Source organism: Prunus avium, chromosome 1 (genome assembly GCF_965620075.1).
Source record: "Prunus avium chromosome 1, drPruAviu1.hap1.1, whole genome shotgun sequence".
NCBI classification, from domain to species: Eukaryota; Viridiplantae; Streptophyta; class Magnoliopsida; order Rosales; family Rosaceae; genus Prunus; species Prunus avium.
The window spans coordinates 5,618,703-5,637,493 of record NC_142284.1 but is presented as its reverse complement, the minus strand read 5'-3'; the positions used below and the strand labels follow the sequence as shown (position 1 = coordinate 5,637,493).

Sequence of the window (18,791 nt, the reverse complement as noted above, 5' to 3'; positions counted from 1 at the left end):
TTATGATTATGTCAAGATTTGTATTTAATTTAATGTTTAATTTTATATTTTTAAGAATAAGTTATCTATTAGGATATTATTTTCCTAAGATGATTTTAGCTAGGATTTTTATTATTTTCTTGTTAGCTAAATTTAGGAATATTCTAGAACTTAGGGTTTCCTACAATATTAGGTTTTCTTTGTTTTCTATTTAAGCCAACTCATGGTGTTGTATTTGTTAGATTATTTATCATATTTTCAATCAATATATTTGAGGTTTACTCAATTTCTTTGGTGGATTTCAGCTTGTTGGTGAATTCCGACATTGTTACTTGTAAGGTTATCGTTCGATCTCCCTATCTCTTATATCTCGTTGTGTCAGTTGGTATCAGAGCCATGTTTTGCCTGACTCGAGGTGCCTCCAATGGCTCGTCAAGACTAGGGATGGCAAAAATCCTCGCGGGGGCGAGTTCCCGACCCTAACGGTGGGAGATTTCGGGGCCAAAAGGGTAATGGGTATGGGGAACCCCGAACTTGAAAAATCCCCGATGGGTATGGGGAGGGGATGGTATTGGCATCCCCATCCCCGAACCCGACCCGAAAATATATATGTTTATATTTAAATAAATAAATATATAATTATAATATTTATGTTTAATCCTAAGTTAACTTCCCTATCCTAATTCTTCTTAATCTTCTATAGATTTTCATATTGATGTGATTTTGAATAGTTGAGTTGAACTTTATAGTTAATTTGAATGTGTTGAATGATAATTTAATATGAAACTTAATGTTAAAATGTATGATAAATATTTTTTATGCAAAAAAAAATCGGGGATTCGGGGCGGGTATGGGGGATAGTCCCCCGACGGGGACAAGGACGGGGATGCCCCGAAACCTATTAAACGGGGATTGGTTCGGGGATGGGGGCGGGGATGGAGAGCGGGGACGGGGATGGTATTGTCATACCCGGCCCCTACCCGGCCCGTTGCCATCCCTAGTCCAGACGAAGAAGATAGGACCCGTGGAGACGGGGAACCAATCACTCTTAGAGAATTTGATGTTGCAGTTATTCTATACTTCATGGGGAGTGACTGCATCGAAGGCTTTCTCCAATGGGTTGCAGACGTAGAGGAAATATTTGATTCAATAGCGATCCCAGAGGATAAGATGGTGAAAGTTGTTGCGTCCCGTTTAGAAGATGATGTCACTTTTTGGTGGGATCAATTGCGAAAATCTAGGATGCAACAAGGTAAAAATCCTATCCGTTCTTGGCATTGGATGAAGAAACTTCTTGTGAAAAAATTCTTTCCTTTTGAATATGATATATATTTGTTAAGGAATGGTTACAAGATTGCTCAACCAAATATCATGGTAAGTCAAGAAAAGATGAAGGAAGATCTCGAAAAGGAAGATCTGTGATGGATGCTGAATTAATTGAAGATCTAATAATCCACAAGATGGAGGAAGAGATTCAAGAAAAACAAGATATTGAGCCTATTGAAACTCCTATTGTTGTTGAAACATATATTTCAAACAATGAAGAACAACAATTGGATTGCTATGACATTCGAGGTATGGATAAATCTGAATTTGGAGAGGAAAATAATTCATACAAGGAGTTTGATTCTCAATTGGCATATTCTAATCTTGTTTATGGAATTAATTATATGATTATTCCATCCAAATATGAGCAAGTCCATACGCCACAAATTGAAGAGATTATCTACACATCAAGTTCTATGCCTACTCATGTTCGTTTTAACAAGAACTCGAGGTCGAGTTCTTTACAAGTGAAGGGGTCTAATGTAGGACGAAATATGGGTCAATTATGGTGTGAAAAATTAATTAAAATAAAGTGGCTCAAGGTTGAAAGGAAATTGTGTAAAAGAGGAAAATTCCAATTAAATGTCAATTATGGCGCTAGGAAAAAAAAGGAAGGCGTATCGTTGGGATTTTCATATTGATTAAGGAAGTTTAATTTAATGTTTAATTTTATATTTTTAAGAATAAGTTATCTATTAGGATATTATTTTCCTAATATGATTTTAGCTAGGATTTTTATTATTTTCTTGTTAGCTATGTTTAGGAATATTCTAGAACTTAGGGTTTCCTACGATATTAGGGTTTCTTTGTTTTCTATTTAAGCCAACTCATGGCATTGTATTTGTCATATTATTCATCTTATTTTCAATCAATATATTTGAGGTTTACTCAATTTCTCTGGTGGATTCCAGCTTGTTGGTGGATTCCGACATTGTTACTTGTAGGGTTATCGTTCGATCTCCCTATCCCTTACCCTTATATTTGGCTCCATCAACTTGTCCGGTTTGTATCAACAGTGTCACCATTCTAACTTTTATTGTATAAATAGGAACATTTGGTTGTAAAACTCAATACGAATGTTTAGTAACTTCTCATGTGTAACACATAAGTATTGGAATGATTCAAATTCTTGCGTTAACTAACACATAAGGAATAAAAAAAATTATGTAGTTTCCAGGTTCATAATCAAATACCCTCAAATTTTGGAATGAAATCAACTAAAAGGAGTCCAATTCCAATTTCTTGATTCCCTATCTAAGTTTTCCGATTCATGGCTTCCCTCATTCATGGTAAGTAAACATACCCTAAGGTCGTTTGATTTGCTGAAAAGATTTTATGGGAAATGGAAGATTTTTTCCCCATGTTTGGTAATGCTAGGAAAGTAACCATGAAATACCACTTTATTTCATTTCCCATATTTGGTTAGGAATGTAAAACAAAGTTTGTTCAAATTTCAATTATACCCATATGAAATCAAATAAAAAAATTAATGCATTTAATGTTATAATGTAATTCTAAATTGTTAATGGGCACAAAATGATCATGAAAAATGTGCATTTAATGCTGACCCATTTTCCTATATTTTCCCATGTATTAGGCAACCGTTTCCCATGCATGGACTTACCAAACATGAGAAATCAATGATTTCTCATTCCCAAGCCTCATTTCTCATGAACTAAACGCACCCTAAAAGTAATGCGAGTATAATTGATAGAATCCATGATTGATATGGGATTGACAAAATATTCTCTTAATAACATGGATAGTCTGGATGTCCAAAAATTTATTCAACTTAGGTGAGACAACTTTAGCCTCAAGTGTCCTTTGGGGGGGCGGGGTGAGACCTTTTGTAATATTTCAATGTGGGATTATAGACGTGTGGCACGAGGTGCATTTAGTTATATCAATTATGAACTAAACGCACCCTAAAAGTTGTGAAATGTTGATTACTTTTTCCCTACCAATAATATATAGCATAATTTTGAGAATTTTCTCCATGAATATTGGATTTCATATTGGTTTTGCTTTGTGAATCCAAGGAGTCTAAGCTCAGTTTTTAGTTTATGTGATAGAAGGGCTTAAGCTGCTGTTTTGGCATTCACAATTTCTAAATAGTGTACACCAGTTTTGACCATAATTTTGGCATTCAAAAGGAAAAGAAAAGGACGACGAAAGAGCTGGTCCTGAGGCAAGAGATACCACAAATTATTAACAGATTTAAAAAACAATGGAACATATTTATTTATTAAGAAAATGAGAAAAGAAAAGAAAAATAGATAAAGGAGGCAGTCCCCGAGGCAAAGGAGTTGGAATGTAATGTGAGTACGTAAAAAAGGGTGGGGAATTGGAGTTGGAATTGGAAAAGAAAAGGGAAAAAGCAAAAGATGGATTGAAGAGAGAGAGAGAGAGAGAGAGAGAGAGAGAGAGAGAGAGAGACAGAGGCAGAAGGCAGAGGCAGCCATAAACATGTCATATGATAGGATTTGTGTCCGGAGACATTTATTGTATAAAGTTGCACGCTTTCTTTTCACCTCTTCAAAAATCTGTCTCTATTCCCTATTATTTACTTTTTCAGTCACCCACTCAGCTCAGCTGTGACTCTTTGACTGGAATTGTACACATCTATTATGCTAGGCAAATCCCTTCCTCAAATATAAATATTCTACACAAACATTAACTTATTCATCATGCACAAACTTCTTGTTCAACATGCATTATTAAGGTTAAATGCGATTAGTATGTAATGTCACTATCATAACATGTTCACATTCAAATTAGGTTTTAAATGTGATTAGTATGTAAAGGTGTTAAATGTGACTATCATAATATGATTACTTTCAAATATTTAGCATATCTCAAAATTACATCTTACAAAATTCTTCGGTAACATAATATGTTTATATTGTATGGTATAGAAAAGTTTAGGGGAAGGAGAGGCTACTCCCACATCCAAGGCCATGGCAAACATGCACGCTAGAGCTGGTTGATTGACGCAAGAGACCATAATCCCCCTCTGCACCCCGGTATGGAGTTACACAAGACATTTTCTAAATTACCCACCAACATGGGACTGCTGGTAGCGAGTATCAAACTCGGTTGGGGCTCAACGCACACCTCGCACTTTACCAACTAAATCAATCCATATTGGTCATAACATGTTTATATCGTTAACTCTAACATAATTGGTATAATTTGATAACATAACATAATTGATTGTTAAGGAAAATTACTCTGGCAGTATTCATTTCGCATATATATATTTATATATAATTTCGTATTTTGGAAGATGCATTGTTCACGTGAATCAAAGGGTCCACTTGCTCTCCTTATCAAACACTGCCTATGTGTGACCCCATGCACCAACATTCTCATCTCTCTTTTTCTTTCTTTTCGTCACATTCCCATCTAGAATTCAGAAAGGTAGGGGGTTTATTTTTGTTCATCAGCTAGCAACAGCCTATGGCAATGACCCGATTTAATTTGTATTGTGTCTCTTCCTCGAAATGACCTTTGGCAATAAGAATTTTCTTGCATCATGCTTTTTTATGAGGCTATTACCTAGTTGGGTGAGGCCCTCCAATTAGGTGTCTTAGGTCAGAGCCATAGCTATCCCTATCAATCACTTTTTTTTTTTGGACAAACAGATCAACTTAATTTCAATTATCAGGGAAGAGCAAGTTGCTTCAATTCATGGGCACCATTACTTTGCTTGTCAAGAAACCTAAAGAAAAAACAAAGCAAATTGAATTATAGTAGGGAACTGTTAATAGGCTAAGAGCTCTTCAAAAAAGCAATCCGGCGCTCCTCTGGATGCAATCTCTCTTATGTTCCTCTTCGAGAAAAGAGTGAAATTACATTTTTAGAGTGTCAATAACAACTCCCTTAAAATATCATTAAATGAAAAATTCCGGTAACTCTCTTTGCATCCATAAAATGCTCAACACACCCAATTATTTTCTACTCCCATATCCTAATCAAAAAATAGGAAACACACTCTAGCACATCCTCAAAGAACCGTTGAAAATAGGAAACATTTTACCCAAGCTGTCAATATTCCACTTATTCCCACTGAAGATCAGTTTGTAAATTTGGGGCAATTCTTCTTCTGGGCAGTTTACTATTAATTCTGCTGCGAAATTACAAATAAATTATCATAAAACTGATCTTGATTCGAAGATTCTTATACAAGTCTTGCAGAAACAGATAGAGACTCCTTGGTCCTTAAGATCCATCATTGAAGATATCATGCACCTACTACAAGGCTTCCTAAGAAAGGCCATAGTTATTCAAATTCTTGTATATGGTTTAGTAACTTCCGGTTGGATATACTGAATAGGGTTAATTTTAACTTGCATGAGTGTAAGATCCTGAGAGGATCTTCGTTGTAATAGTTTTTTCAGCTTCCCAAAAAAAAAAGGAAACATTTTACCCGGGTGGTAAATGGGTGAATGAGTTACCCCGTACACTGGCTTTTGGCATGTGGGCCAAAATGTTTCACATAGTGTAGCTTGTAATTTATACTTTGTTGCTTTGTTGAAAACGTGTTAGGGAAAATGTAAACCAAATCATAAGATGACGCATTCATACAACACACGAAATTTCGTAACCCCAATTAATCTCATAAAGGGATACTTTTCTTCAAACTAGAGCAAAACCCAATTCTCACCACTTTGAAAAAAAAATAATGCTCCAATGATTTGGGCACTCCCTTTTTTTCACTAAAAAAATTAATTAATTAAAATTAATCTCTTCAATCTGGGGTAGGGGCATTGATGAACTATAACCCCACAATGAGCCTGTAATTGTTATGTAAAGCATAATAATTGCATAAAGCTGCATTATGATGAAGTGCCCCATTTGTTTAAAAATATGTGGGTGCTCATGGAAACAGACAAAAATGCCCCAAACTCATCATGTATTATGACATTTATTACTCACTGTCTTAAAAACTTTTTATCTTTATCATCACAGAATGAAAATCTCACACATGAAGTTTTCAATCATGAGATAGGATGTAAATGACAAAGAGTCATAAATTAAATATAGATAAAAGGGTATTAAATTAGTTAATTTGATTATTTTTGGTAAATGCCAACGGATTTTGCATGAGATTTTAACCTAGCTAGCTAGACGATATCTATGACTTTGACTGCAAAAGTGGTGCTCATTGTTAAAACTAAGCTCAAAAGTTCAACTTCGATCTCATAAACCTTGTTTGATCCATATCTGCTTCTACTTTTTTGACCCAAAAAGTGCTTTTGGCTTATGATGAAGCTCCATTTCTCTTGCAGTACTACTATCGTGTACACACTGCAATAGTAGTTCATTATCATTACTCTGATTTTGCTTGTAATTGAAAATAACTTCGGGCCAACTATTCGAAATCTTAGCAAAAGACTGGGATTTTTTTATCTGATGTTTGCTTTTCTTGAAAAATTACCAGTTGAAGTTAGAATATTGGTGCATTTCAATCTTTTATAAGATTGATTGAATATGCTTTCAAAACACTTTGAACTGGAGCTAGCCTCTCCTGCTTTTGCTAGCTAGTTGGGTTCAGCAAGTTTCCTTTGGCTCCTTTTAATGCAATAGAAACTGGGAAAATCACCCTTCAATATCCTCCTTTTTATCACCCATATTTAGATGCTAATCTTGAAATGCACGCCTAGTGCTCGACTATATACATGTCTTGCTTTTTTCTCCTTTTTTTTTCATCTTTTTTGTGTAAATTACAGCTCCTGTGCTTTAAATTTTCAAAATATTTCAACCAGATAGATGGCAATATTATTGTTTAAACTAGCTTAATTAACATGGTCTGTAAAATCTCAGTGGTCTCGTCAGCAGATCATTTTGTCTGTTACTAATTAATTCAACTAAGAGGTACAAAAGACAGTAAAAAAATTCAGACAGTTCAATTTGCTTCAACCTGGAATCATTTAATGAAAAATAAAGCAAGCACTATAGAACAAATAAGAGAAGGTTTTAAAAGCGAAGTGGTCAGTAAAGGGTGGTGAAAAGATGATACCAAAAACCAGTCAAAAAAGTGACTAAGTAAAAGTTATCCGGTAAGTAAATTGTTTGCATGCAGGACATGTTTGTTGGTCGACGAGTATGGCAAACCAACGGTTTTGAGTTGTTGTGAGTCTTTCATGAACAAAGAATGTGAACACATCTTCTGGTTTATTAAAACTGTAGGTTCTGCTTAACTTCATTTAGTAAAACATGAAAGTTGATAAGTGGGAGGTTGGAAATGAGATGGGATTAAAACAAAAGGTAATTTTGCAGTTTGCACAGGAGACAGAGAGAGAGAGAGAGAGAGAGAGAGAGAGAGAGAGGCTGAGAGCCTCAGAGCCTGAGAAAGAAGCAATAATGCTATGTAGGATAGCAGACAGAGGGTTGCTTTTTGGGTACTTGGGGAATAAAATGCTGTCTCTCTACGAGGATTAGCGTGAAGAGAGAGGCTCCTTTTCTTTTTCTTCTCTCTCTCTCTCTCTCTCTCTCTATGTTAAGATTAAGAACAAGCCAATATTTGTACATATCTGTCATGCATGTAAAGAACAAATGATAAACATGAGAAAGGAAAATGTGGAAGGGAAAAACAATGAAATAAATATAAAATATGAGTGTGGCCTTTTTTATCTTTCATCACACACTCAGCTGGCTTCTTTCCACCTTTCCCCTTTAGTACTGTTTTTGAATTTCTGCTGGCTCTGTCTGTCCATTCAAAGGCTGATGTGTAAAAAGGAGGGAAGCTCTCTTTCTCTCCTTGTGCCATGATAAAAATTTGAATTTTGGGTCCCATCCCATGTAATGGACCCTTTTGATGAAATCCCATTTGCATAAAAATGATACCATCTTCCACAGCAGAAAGGGCTTGACACTGTTACTATATAGTATATATCCTAAGATTTTTTTATTCTTGTTGTGAATATATATGAAGCACATTGATACTATTATCCTTGAAGTAACAAACAAAAAAAGAAGAGTAAGGGTAGGATTGAAATCTCCCTTTTGCAGCTTTTGATGATCATAATGAATAAGGGAAAAATTATTTGATATATATACAAGTGCATCATGCCATTAAAACTTACCATGTATATTGAGATTTGCAAGTCCCAACAGATGAAAATGATTATAAAAAGTTACTTCTTTTATACTAATTGTCTCCAAAAACAAAATTCTTAATGACATAAGAATGGGTGATAAAAAGATGGCGCAGTACTGTTAACTCTGAACAGAAGAGAGAGAAAGAAGCAATGGAGTGGAAATAAAAAGCTAACAAAAGCTAATCACAAAAAAAGAAAAGATAAATAGTAATAAAATAAAAAGAAAGCTCAAGAGCAAGAAGTATAAAGAAGGTGGCCTAGTCTAGCCTGGTTTTCTCTAAAGCTCAACTAAACTCCCCTCTATCAGCTGAAAGCTCTTCTTTCTAAAACTCACTATCTCTCTCTCTCTCTCTCTACTTCTACTTGGGCTGGTGGTGTGTGATAGTAGTTTGAAGCCTTCCAAAGTTCCATTTTTTTTCCTTAGCTTCTTCTTCTCAGGTTAATAGTTGGTGGGGGTGGTGTTGAGGAAGAGGGGGATTATAAGAGAAGGAAAAAAGAAACTAAGTGATATTCTGGTTCTGAAGATAAGTTGTCACAAACTAAGGGGTGGGTTGGGGGGTGGGTTTTGGTCAAGTGATGCGCTCAGGAGCTTGTGCGGTTCAGCAGACCCTCACAGCGGAGGCTGCTTCAGTTTTGAAGCACTCTCTCAGCTTGGCAAGGAGGAGAGGCCATGCTCAGGTCACTCCTCTTCATGTGGCTGCCACTTTGCTCAGCTCAAGGACCAGTCTTTTGAGGAGGGCTTGTCTCAAATCTCAGCCACACCAAACTTCTCATCCTCTCCAATGCAGAGCTCTTGAGCTTTGCTTCAATGTGGCTCTGAACAGGCTCCCAACAACTCCTGGCCCTCTGCTCCATGGCCAGCCCTCTCTCTCCAATGCTCTGATTGCAGCACTCAAGAGAGCACAAGCCCACCAGAGAAGGGGCTGCATAGAACAACAGCAGCAGCAGCCACTTTTAACCATCAAAGTTGAGTTGGAGCAGCTTATCATCTCCATCCTTGATGACCCAAGTGTCAGCAGGGTTATGAGAGAAGCTGGTTTCTCTAGCACTAATGTCAAGAACAACTTAGAGGACACATCAACCTCTTCTGTTTTTCAGTGTTATAGTAGCTCTGGTGGGGTTTTCTCTTCTCCTTGTTCACCTTCTCCTCCCACTGATCATCATCATCATCATCACCATCAAAATAATAATATTCCTGGTAACTTTTGGCAAACCCATTTCTTGTCTTACACTTGTGAGCAAAACCCAGTTCTTTTTTCCCCACAAAAGACAAAACTTCCATTGATCAACCCCACCAGCACCACTACTACTTCCACAGAGCACTCTGCTTCTAAGGAAGATATCAAGTTGGTGTTTGAGGTCTTGTTGAGGAAGAAGAAGAGGAACACTGTGATAGTTGGTGATTCTATGTCCATAACTGAAGGCCTTGTTTCTGAGGTCATGGGGAGGATAGAAAGAGGCCTACAAGTTCCTGAGGAACTGAAATCAACCCATTTCATCAAGTTCCAATTCTCACCAGTTTCTCTGAGGTTCATGAAAAGAGAAGATGTTGAAGCAAATCTTTCAGAGCTGAAAAGAAAAATAGACTCATCTCTTGCATCAGGTGGAGGTGCAGCAGGAGGAGGAGGAGGTGCTATCATTTACACAGGAGACTTGAAATGGACTATTAATGATGATGAGAGAAGAGATCAAGCCTCAACCGGTTATAGCCCAGTTGAGCATTTAGTTGCAGAAATTTCAAGGTTGGTCTCAGACTATGAAAATAGCTCAAACTCGAGCTCAAAACCAAAGGTTTGGTTGATGGCAACTGCAAGTTACCAGACATACATGAAGTGCCAAATGAGGCAACCACCTCTTGAGATCCAATGGTGTCTTCAAGCCGTTTCTGTTCCATCAGGTGGACTTGGTTTGAGCCTCCATGGTTCCAGGTAAATCATCATCTCTTGCTCTACTGTATTTAATAATAATAATAATAATAATAATAATAATATTATTATTATTATTATTATTATTATTTCATGTCTGTTTTGATAGATGATGCATAAGTCCTCCATAGATGGTCAGTTCTTGAAGCTTTAATGTTTTGTACTATTCTGTTACATGGTCTGCATGAAACCAGAACCACTGAGGCCAAGGGAGACAGATATACGAACGAACCAGCGTCCTTTTCTTTTCTCTTTGTTTTGTCAGGATGTATATAGCTACTGATCAAAATTACAGTTTTCATAGATGTTTAAGATGGAAAAAACAAAAAAAAAAGTTGACAAGGTCTGTTTTTTTTTCCTTTTCTTTTGTTAACCTTTAATAAACAAAACAAAAAAAATTAAAAAAATCAGAAACCCTGTTTACATTTCAAAATAAAGAACTTTTAAGCAAACTATTTTGGAGAACCCTTAAGAGCATTATAGTTACTTAAAAGCAAAATATATAATTTTTTTTTTCATTTAAATGAATTTGTCCCCATTGACAAGGGGCCAAAAAAAAAATCTAACATAAAAGTACAAAGGTGTACAGATGTATGAGATAATGGAGAAAGAGAATTCCATGAAACGGGCCAACAGTATTATGACACGCATGATAACACTTCCATGTGGCATAGCATTATTGAGCTATCCCCATTGCAGTTAATTTTTTCTCAAGATAATTGCATCTGTCCGATGTATACTATATTCTTTATCAAGCATGTTCTTCAAACAGTTATATTTAAAATAGAATTCTTTTTATTTAGTTTTAGATAGCTGCTTCATATTAATTAAATACTTGATCTTGATATAGCATTGACAAATGAAGCTGCTATTTACAGAAGCTGATGGGTGTTGCATTTTATATGTTTGACAGTGTCCATGACTCAAGAATAATCTTCTCTCAGAGCCCATCTGAAGTGCTAGAACCAAAACCATTCAACAGAAAGGATGAACAAGATCATAACATCACTTGCTGTGAAGAATGCACTTCAAATTATGACAAAGAAGCTCAGCAGCTGAAATCTGGCCAGCAGAAATTGCCTGCCTGGCTGCAACCACATGGCACCGAAGCCCGTCAAAAGGTACCATTTCACATTTGTGAAAGAACTTTTTGACTTATGGATCACAACTTTAGAAAAAGGAAAAAAGAAAACCTAGTGATAACTAAGCCAGCAAGATTGATTTATTATTATTTTTCTTTAATTTAATTCTGATATATCATTATAATTTTCAGGATGAAGTGGCTGAGTTGAGGAGAAAGTGGAACAGATTATGTTACAGTCTGCAGCACCAAGGAAGGCATACAGTTCAGAATCATTTGAGCTCTGCTAATTTGTACAACAATCAAGGCTTAGTTGGAAAGAACTACTCTTATGCTTCAACATACCCTTGGTGGTCTACCCGAAATGGGGTCTCCCCGGATTTGAATTCAATCTCCTTTGGTCATGATCCAGCTTCAGACCCCACCCATGGCTCTAATCTCGTGCCTCGATTCAGGAGACAACAATCGTGCACAATTGAGTTCAATTTCGATAATGGGGTTCAAAAAAATCAAGTGGTGGAACCAAGTTTGGATTCTCTGAAAAGCACTGAAGGCAAGGAAGTAAAGATCACCCTTGCTCTGGGCAACTCTGTGTTTTCTGATTCAGGGAAATCGGTGGAAAGAAAAAGAAGTGAAAGAACAATGCAGAGAGCTGACATGTGTAAGCTATTGAAAGAGAATGTTCCTTGGCAATCAGAATCCATTCCTTCAATAGTAGAAGCCATCATTGACTCCAAATCGTCCCGGCAGGAGACTTGGTTGCTGATTCAGGGGAATGACTCAATTGGAAAAAGAAGGTTGGCGCAGGCAATTGCAGAATTAGTTATGGGTTCTGCTGATTCACTTCTCCATTTCAACATGAACAAAAGAGACAATGAGATGAACCCAAGAGCAGAAGTCCTAGGAAGAGCCTTGAAATCCAATGAGAAACTTGTTGTGCTGGTGGAAGATGTTGACTTGGCTGACACCCAGTTCTTGAAATTTTTAGCCGATGGTTTTGAAACACGAAAATTCGGAGAAGTCAGTAGAAGAGAAGGGAATTTAGGACAAGCCATATTCATCTTGACTAAGGGTGACTCCACAAGATATGAAGACAAGGCAAAGTACCTGAAATCTATAATCCAAATGACATTGAAGGTTGATGAAAAACGAAGTACTAGTCCAAGTTTTGGGGGAGTTAACTTTGATCACAAGCGAAAGGCTGAGTGGGAGCTACAAATCAAGACCAAGACTCCAAGAATTGAAGAGAAGGAAGATCTAAGTGTGATTGCTGTTGAGAATGTGAATAGCAAGAAGGACTTCTCAAGGCAATCAAGCTTCAGCACCCTTGATCTCAACCTCATGGCTGGAGAGGATGATGAAATGGAAGACAAGGCAGGGGAGCTGAGCCCCATTTCAAGTGACTTGACTCGCGAAACCACCACCGATCTCCAAACCCCACATGGGTTCCTCGAATCAATCGAGAACATGTTTGTTTTCAATAGAAGTCCGGCTAGAGATCGAGAGATAAGCGAGCTTTTCATGTCCAAGATTGAAGGGTGTTTTGAAGAGGTATATGGGAAGCATAACGTGGTTAGTTTTAGTGTGGATAAGAGGGTGTTAGCGGGGATTTGTAATGGGTCTGGTTATTTTCCCAATAGCTTGTTTGAGAAATGGCTGAAAGACATTTTTCAAACAAGGTTGAGGGCGGTTAAACTTAGCGGGAAAGAGGGTATACTTGTAAGGCTCTGTTTGGGTGACAAAGAAGAAGGCATTTTGGAGGGTTTCTTGGGTTCTTGTCTTCCTAAGAAAATCCAAATTTCTTGAGTGAGAGCTATATTCTATATATGCCTCTCTCAAGAACAAAACTAGCCATATTGTCTGCTTCTGTAACAACTGCTAATTTTCTAAATAGGATGTGGGGTTTTTTTTTCCTTCTTTCTTTTCTTGTTAATTCACACTGTTTTCTCCATATTTTGTTTTTCCATCTTCCACTGCAAACTAATTAATTTTGTTCTCCCCCTTCATTTTATTTTTCACCAAATTATAAGGAACAAAGATTATCACCAAAAGCATAGCTTCTTGTGCTCTCATAGCAAATAATTCAAAGATTTCAATATATTATTGTGAAAAGATTCACACAAACCGTGCAACAGAAGTATAAGAAATGCAAAGAGAAAGAAGGAACACACTTTTTTTTTTAGGTATACTTTTTTATTTTATTTTTATATACAGAAAAGATTGTATTTCATTAAACCGAAAGGAACATTAAAAGGTAAGAACTAGCATGTTAACGGCAGTCTCATTAAAAACCTTTCCAAGAAAACAAAGCCTCGGGATAGGAAAGAGTACCACCCATGCTATTGACTAAACAGAAGAGTCAAACAACTTATACAAAAACAGACAAACCTAAAACCCAACCACAAAACCCTTAAAACAATATCTCATCACTACGTAGGTACTATCAAAGAAGTCCTTCTATGATCTAGAGAAAGAATCATAGTTCTTCGTACAAAGTCAAAAACGTAATATGGGTATCAAAATAGATCTAGCCAATCACCCAACCGCAAAACCATTGAAACACATCCCATCACTACGCAGGTACTGTCAAAGAAAGCCTCCTATGATCTAAAAAAAGCATCATAGTTCTTTGTATATAGTCAAAAACACATTGTGAGCATCATAACATATCCAACTAAACACCAACCGCCACCTCCAATTTTCTTGATCCAAAACCCCAGTTGACAAGTAAGGGAGACCAAGATTGGCCTCTTAGCCTAAAGAAATTTCCGAAGAAAGATCTTCATAGTAGGAACGTTCATAGGTTACCAAGCCCACGGACGTTCCATAGGAGAATTATTAGGGAGACCTTGGAGAGCCCTCGAGGCTGGTCTCCTCCTCCTTGTCAACAAAATCCTCGATACAAAAACTACGCTTACCATAAAAAGCTATGCCACTAACAACCCAAAGGGACAATCAAAGAAGATTGAGACAGACGGCACAGAGAATGAATAAAGAAAACTGGAGAAACCCTAACCCTAGCCGTATCTTTTTTCGGTACACTTACCCAATAAACAAAAGCAATTGCAAAGATTTCCAACAACTCTTAACCTCAAAACCCAAAACCCCAATACTCTCAAAAGTTTCTCACACATTAAAACCTAAAGCTCCCGAGTACCAAAACTCGTGTAGTCCCCAAATCTCTCAGAAGAATAGGTATTGTTATAGAGGAGCATGAAAATCCTAGGGTCTCTTTTGGAGTCCTTCTAGAAGGGGTAAAAGCGTTTTCTGATAACCAAAAACACTTCTGAGAACTTTTGACTTATGGGTCTAGAAATGCCTTCTGGAGAAGCACCTAGTATGTGCTTCTTCATGAAGCACTCCCAAGTGCTTTTCCAGGAATCACTTGGATTTCTTATGACAGTTTCAACATCTTTATAATATAAGCACTTTTGCTAGAAGCGCCTATGAGCAGAAGTACTTCCTAGATAAGCAGTTTCAAACGAGCCCTTAGTTTCTTGTGTCCATGGTAAATAGTTTTACATTTTTAACTATATAAAATGTGAAGAAAACTATATATATATATGTGGTTTAAATTAAAGGGCATGTAATTTAGGGCAAACTTTTTTTTTTTTTTTTTTTGTTGTTGAAGATTTTTCTTATTGAGAGAGGTGATATCACACTAAACTCACACACACTACAAGGATGCTAGGACTCGAACCCAGGACCTTTCCTAGATTAATATTGCTCCAAACTGTTACAGTAGTGGGTCTTTTGCAATTGAAGGCTAACTAAGTGGCGAAGAAGGGTGAGAAAATATGTTCCGATTCGGATGGATCGAAAGATCATCCTTTTTAATATCAATATAAGCAAAAAGAAAAAAAGTACTCTTTGAAGAAAACAAATTTGACTAGTTTCTCTCTCCCTCCCTCTTCCTAACTATCTAGGGGTGTGTGTGTTCTGGTGTGTACGAACCATACATATTGAATTGGTGCCGTATCATAAAATTGAAACCGTGAAATCCCAACGTAACCTTTCAGCAAGCATGCTTATTCACAAGTCACAACCACTCTTACCACAAAGAACCTTTTTAGGCTTTTGAGGAAGTACTTAAATTAATAAACATATATATAAATTGCAAATCTTTCCTTTACAAATGTAATCTGTTATGTGTATCTGTCTAGCTAGGCTATCTAATCCGCAGTCCCTCACCATCCTCTAAAAAGAGATTTGATTCCTGGGGCATTATAAATAAATTAAATTAAATTAATTTTTTGTTTAGACACTAATTACACCATTAATGGACATTAACAAACTTGAGATTTTAAAAGTATATACGGTCCTACACTTGTTTGCAAGATAAGGTTACGATGGAATACAACCATTCATCTTGTTCATCATTACATCGTAATACTAAATTACTTGTATAATCCTCATGACATATCAACTAATTATAAAGAATTTGTGAGGGAAAAGGGAAGAGAAAAAGAATGCCCATGTCCTTCGAGCAATGATTACTTTTTGAGACATCAACAACTCCCATTCATAAGAAAATAAATTAAGCTCAACTATTCTATACAGGATTATGAAAGTGGAAGATTGTAGCCTAGGGAGGTGAGTTCCACTTCCACTCACCAGTCACCACCAAGCTTTTCTCAATTACCTTTTGCTCAATATGACCTTTCTAATTAATGGTATTTTTTATTTTTAACTTTTAAAGGGAGAGAGAATCAATTATAACATAACTAGTTAGAAATAATATTTTAAATAAAATTTTAAGTTTGGTTAATTTTAGTTTGTACTCAGTTCTATTCTCAACTTTTTAAAATTAACACTTTACAACCACATAGTTACGAATCCTTACACTATTGACCCCTTCGTTAGTCTAACCGTGAAATTAACTTTCGTTTTGTTTTTTGACATAGCACTTTGTTGGCCCATTTCTTGTTTACATAGAGCGATATTGATGACACGTGGATTAACATATGTAATATGAACAAATATGAACTTTTTTTTTTCGAAGAAAACCTTAACCTTTCAGTTATAAAGAAAAAGATGAATAATGACCACGTGATATTAGTATGGAATTTATGTAAGCAAAAAATAGGCTCTCTAATAAGGGAGATTCACTATTTTAGCCAATATAAGAGCCCAAATTATTATTATTTTAAAAAAAAATCTATATGATATGGACTTTAAAAACACACCCAAAACTCATTTACAACATAACAAAAATGCTTTTAACTTTTTTTAAATTACAAAACTACCATTGATTTCTTAACAAACCCAACCCCAAAACCTCATAAAAAAGCCCAAAACACTCAATAGGGTATCAAAGTAATTTAATAATCAAAATTAAATTCAATAAGGCCAACTGTCATTTTTTGGGTTTTTTTAGGTTTGTTTATAGAAATTAAATGATGTAGGGTTTATCTATATTATTAGTAATAAAAATGGGTATATGAATAAATATCTATAAATAATATAAAAAAAAGCAGTTTGAGAATATAAACAAATAAAACACATTCTTAATAATATAATTCAAGTTTTAAGAAGTTTGTAACTCAAGTAATTATGAACACTTACTTTTACATTCGAGATTCTATGTTTAAATTTCTCCTCCCCTTAGATAATGTTTGTATTAAACAAAACAAAAAATATAGAAAAATAATAATAATAAAATTCAAACTTTAAGAAATTGTAGTGTTGTAGCATTATATAACCTCACCACCATTGTCTTTTTCCCCCTTACTCTTTTGACCACAATCAATGACTACATATGTCGGTCATTATTGCCACGAAAAAAATGAGTAATCATACAAATTTCATTGGCTTCCTCACAAAACAAATATTAGTCTCCAATCTCCACTACAAGCCAATGACACTTTATGGTTCAAATTTTTTTTCTTTTTCTTGCCATTATATATGATTACTTTGACCTAAAAGGGTTCATAATCGCAAACCATATGATTGTATCGAACGGCGGATGTGGGCACTGTCTTCTTATCGTACAACATGATCATATTTTTCATATTTCTGAGTTTATGATATGATAATTTTATTCTTGGCCTGCTTTAGTAAAGTTTCCAACTTGAAGTGTAATCAAAAGACTGGTCTATTATTCTCACCAAAAAAAAAAAAAAAAAGACTGGTCTATTATAGGGGAATGATGAACATATATTTCCATACAATTAGTGGACCATAATAACACTCACATGGCCCATACAATTAGTGGAACATAATAAGAGAAAAAGGCCCAAAATAAAAAAATATATATATAACATTATTAATTGTCAAAAATAAATTTTAAAAAATTTCATAAGATGGGGAGGGAGTCAGCAAAAGAAAGGAGAAAACACCATCACCATCTTTATTAAATTTCAGTAATAATGCCATCTCATAGGGGGAAATCAATTTGGTACCTATTGTATTGTTAAATGAGTTGATAGTAATGCTATTATATTTACAAAAAAAATTACCAGTCGACTAATAGCTAGTTGGTAGCTAACATATTTGCTAATCATATTTATGAGTCTGTTATCGAGTCATTTGTTGGAATTCGAATATGTGACCTTATCTGGCATTGGGAAGCGAAATATCGGTAAATGAAGAGTATGAAGTTTAATTGGTTGAATTTTGTAATGTTTGCAAGTGTCATAGTCTTGTTGCTATTTGCTAATCTACCTTTCACTGCTTCAATTGGAGTGTCTAAATGATTATTATTAGAAGAGAATTCGTAGAGAATCATCTCTCTTATCACCAGTTAGGTCTGGTAATGATGGGGAGTCTTATTTTCCTCCATGGTAGGCCGTTCTTTAGTAGTGTAATAGGCCCCCCACTTTTGTTTGTTCAATAATTGCTTCCGAAAGAGGCATTAATTAATATCTTCGATTATTATTAACAATGTTAAGAGCATAATAAATTTTTTTTATGAAAAGATGTAGCAAGTTAATTAAAGAGCATTTATTTATCGTCACAATAGAAAGGAACAAGGCATATAATCATTAGAATTGTACTTCATTGTTCTTTATATTATCAAAAACAAGAGGAATTTTACACTTCTCTCAGATGCATTAAAATTATTATTATTTCAATTTGCACTAATCGTTCATGTAGTTTACATGAATTTTCACTTTTGTCCTCGTAGAGCTTTCTCTTTCTCATTTTCGACTCGTAAAAATTATGTTTCCACCCATGAAATTTTAAAGGGTTTCAAAGCTTGTAACAATAGCTTTCAAGATCAAACCCTAAGAAAGTTTTGAAGCATGATCACTCAATCATATGAGCATGAAAATCAAAATTGAAAATAGATTTGGAATTCCCAAAGAATACTGTTAAAAGATCCCAAACTCATTTTAAGAAAGAACAAAGAAAGCAAAAATGAATTTTTCAAAGGAG

At 35.5% G+C, this 18,791-nt stretch overlaps 1 protein-coding gene across 1 annotated transcript; it reads left to right on the top strand.

The window, feature by feature from the left end:
• The first annotated feature begins 8,678 nt into the window (after nt 1-8,678).
• LOC110758434 (Clp amino terminal domain-containing protein) lies at nt 8,679-13,331 on the top strand. The gene is made up of 3 exons (XM_021960299.2): nt 8,679-10,336; nt 11,247-11,454; nt 11,607-13,331. Exons 1-3 carry the CDS (start codon nt 8,985-8,987, stop codon nt 13,218-13,220), a joined length of 3,174 nt encoding a protein of 1,057 aa, XP_021815991.1. The 5' UTR covers nt 8,679-8,984; the 3' UTR covers nt 13,221-13,331.
• Nucleotides 13,332-18,791: the final 5,460 nt, after the last annotated feature.

Bases quoted from the DNA above. Each gene is read 5' to 3' on its own strand.
- LOC110758434 (XM_021960299.2), top strand. From the start codon at position 8,985: ATGCGCTCAGGAGCTTGTGCGGTTCAGCAGACCCTCACAGCGGAGGCT. The intron at 10,337-11,246 runs GTAAATCATCAT...TATGTTTGACAG, and splicing joins TTGAGCCTCCATGGTTCCAG to TGTCCATGACTCAAGAATAA. The intron at 11,455-11,606 runs GTACCATTTCAC...TATAATTTTCAG, and splicing joins GCACCGAAGCCCGTCAAAAG to GATGAAGTGGCTGAGTTGAG.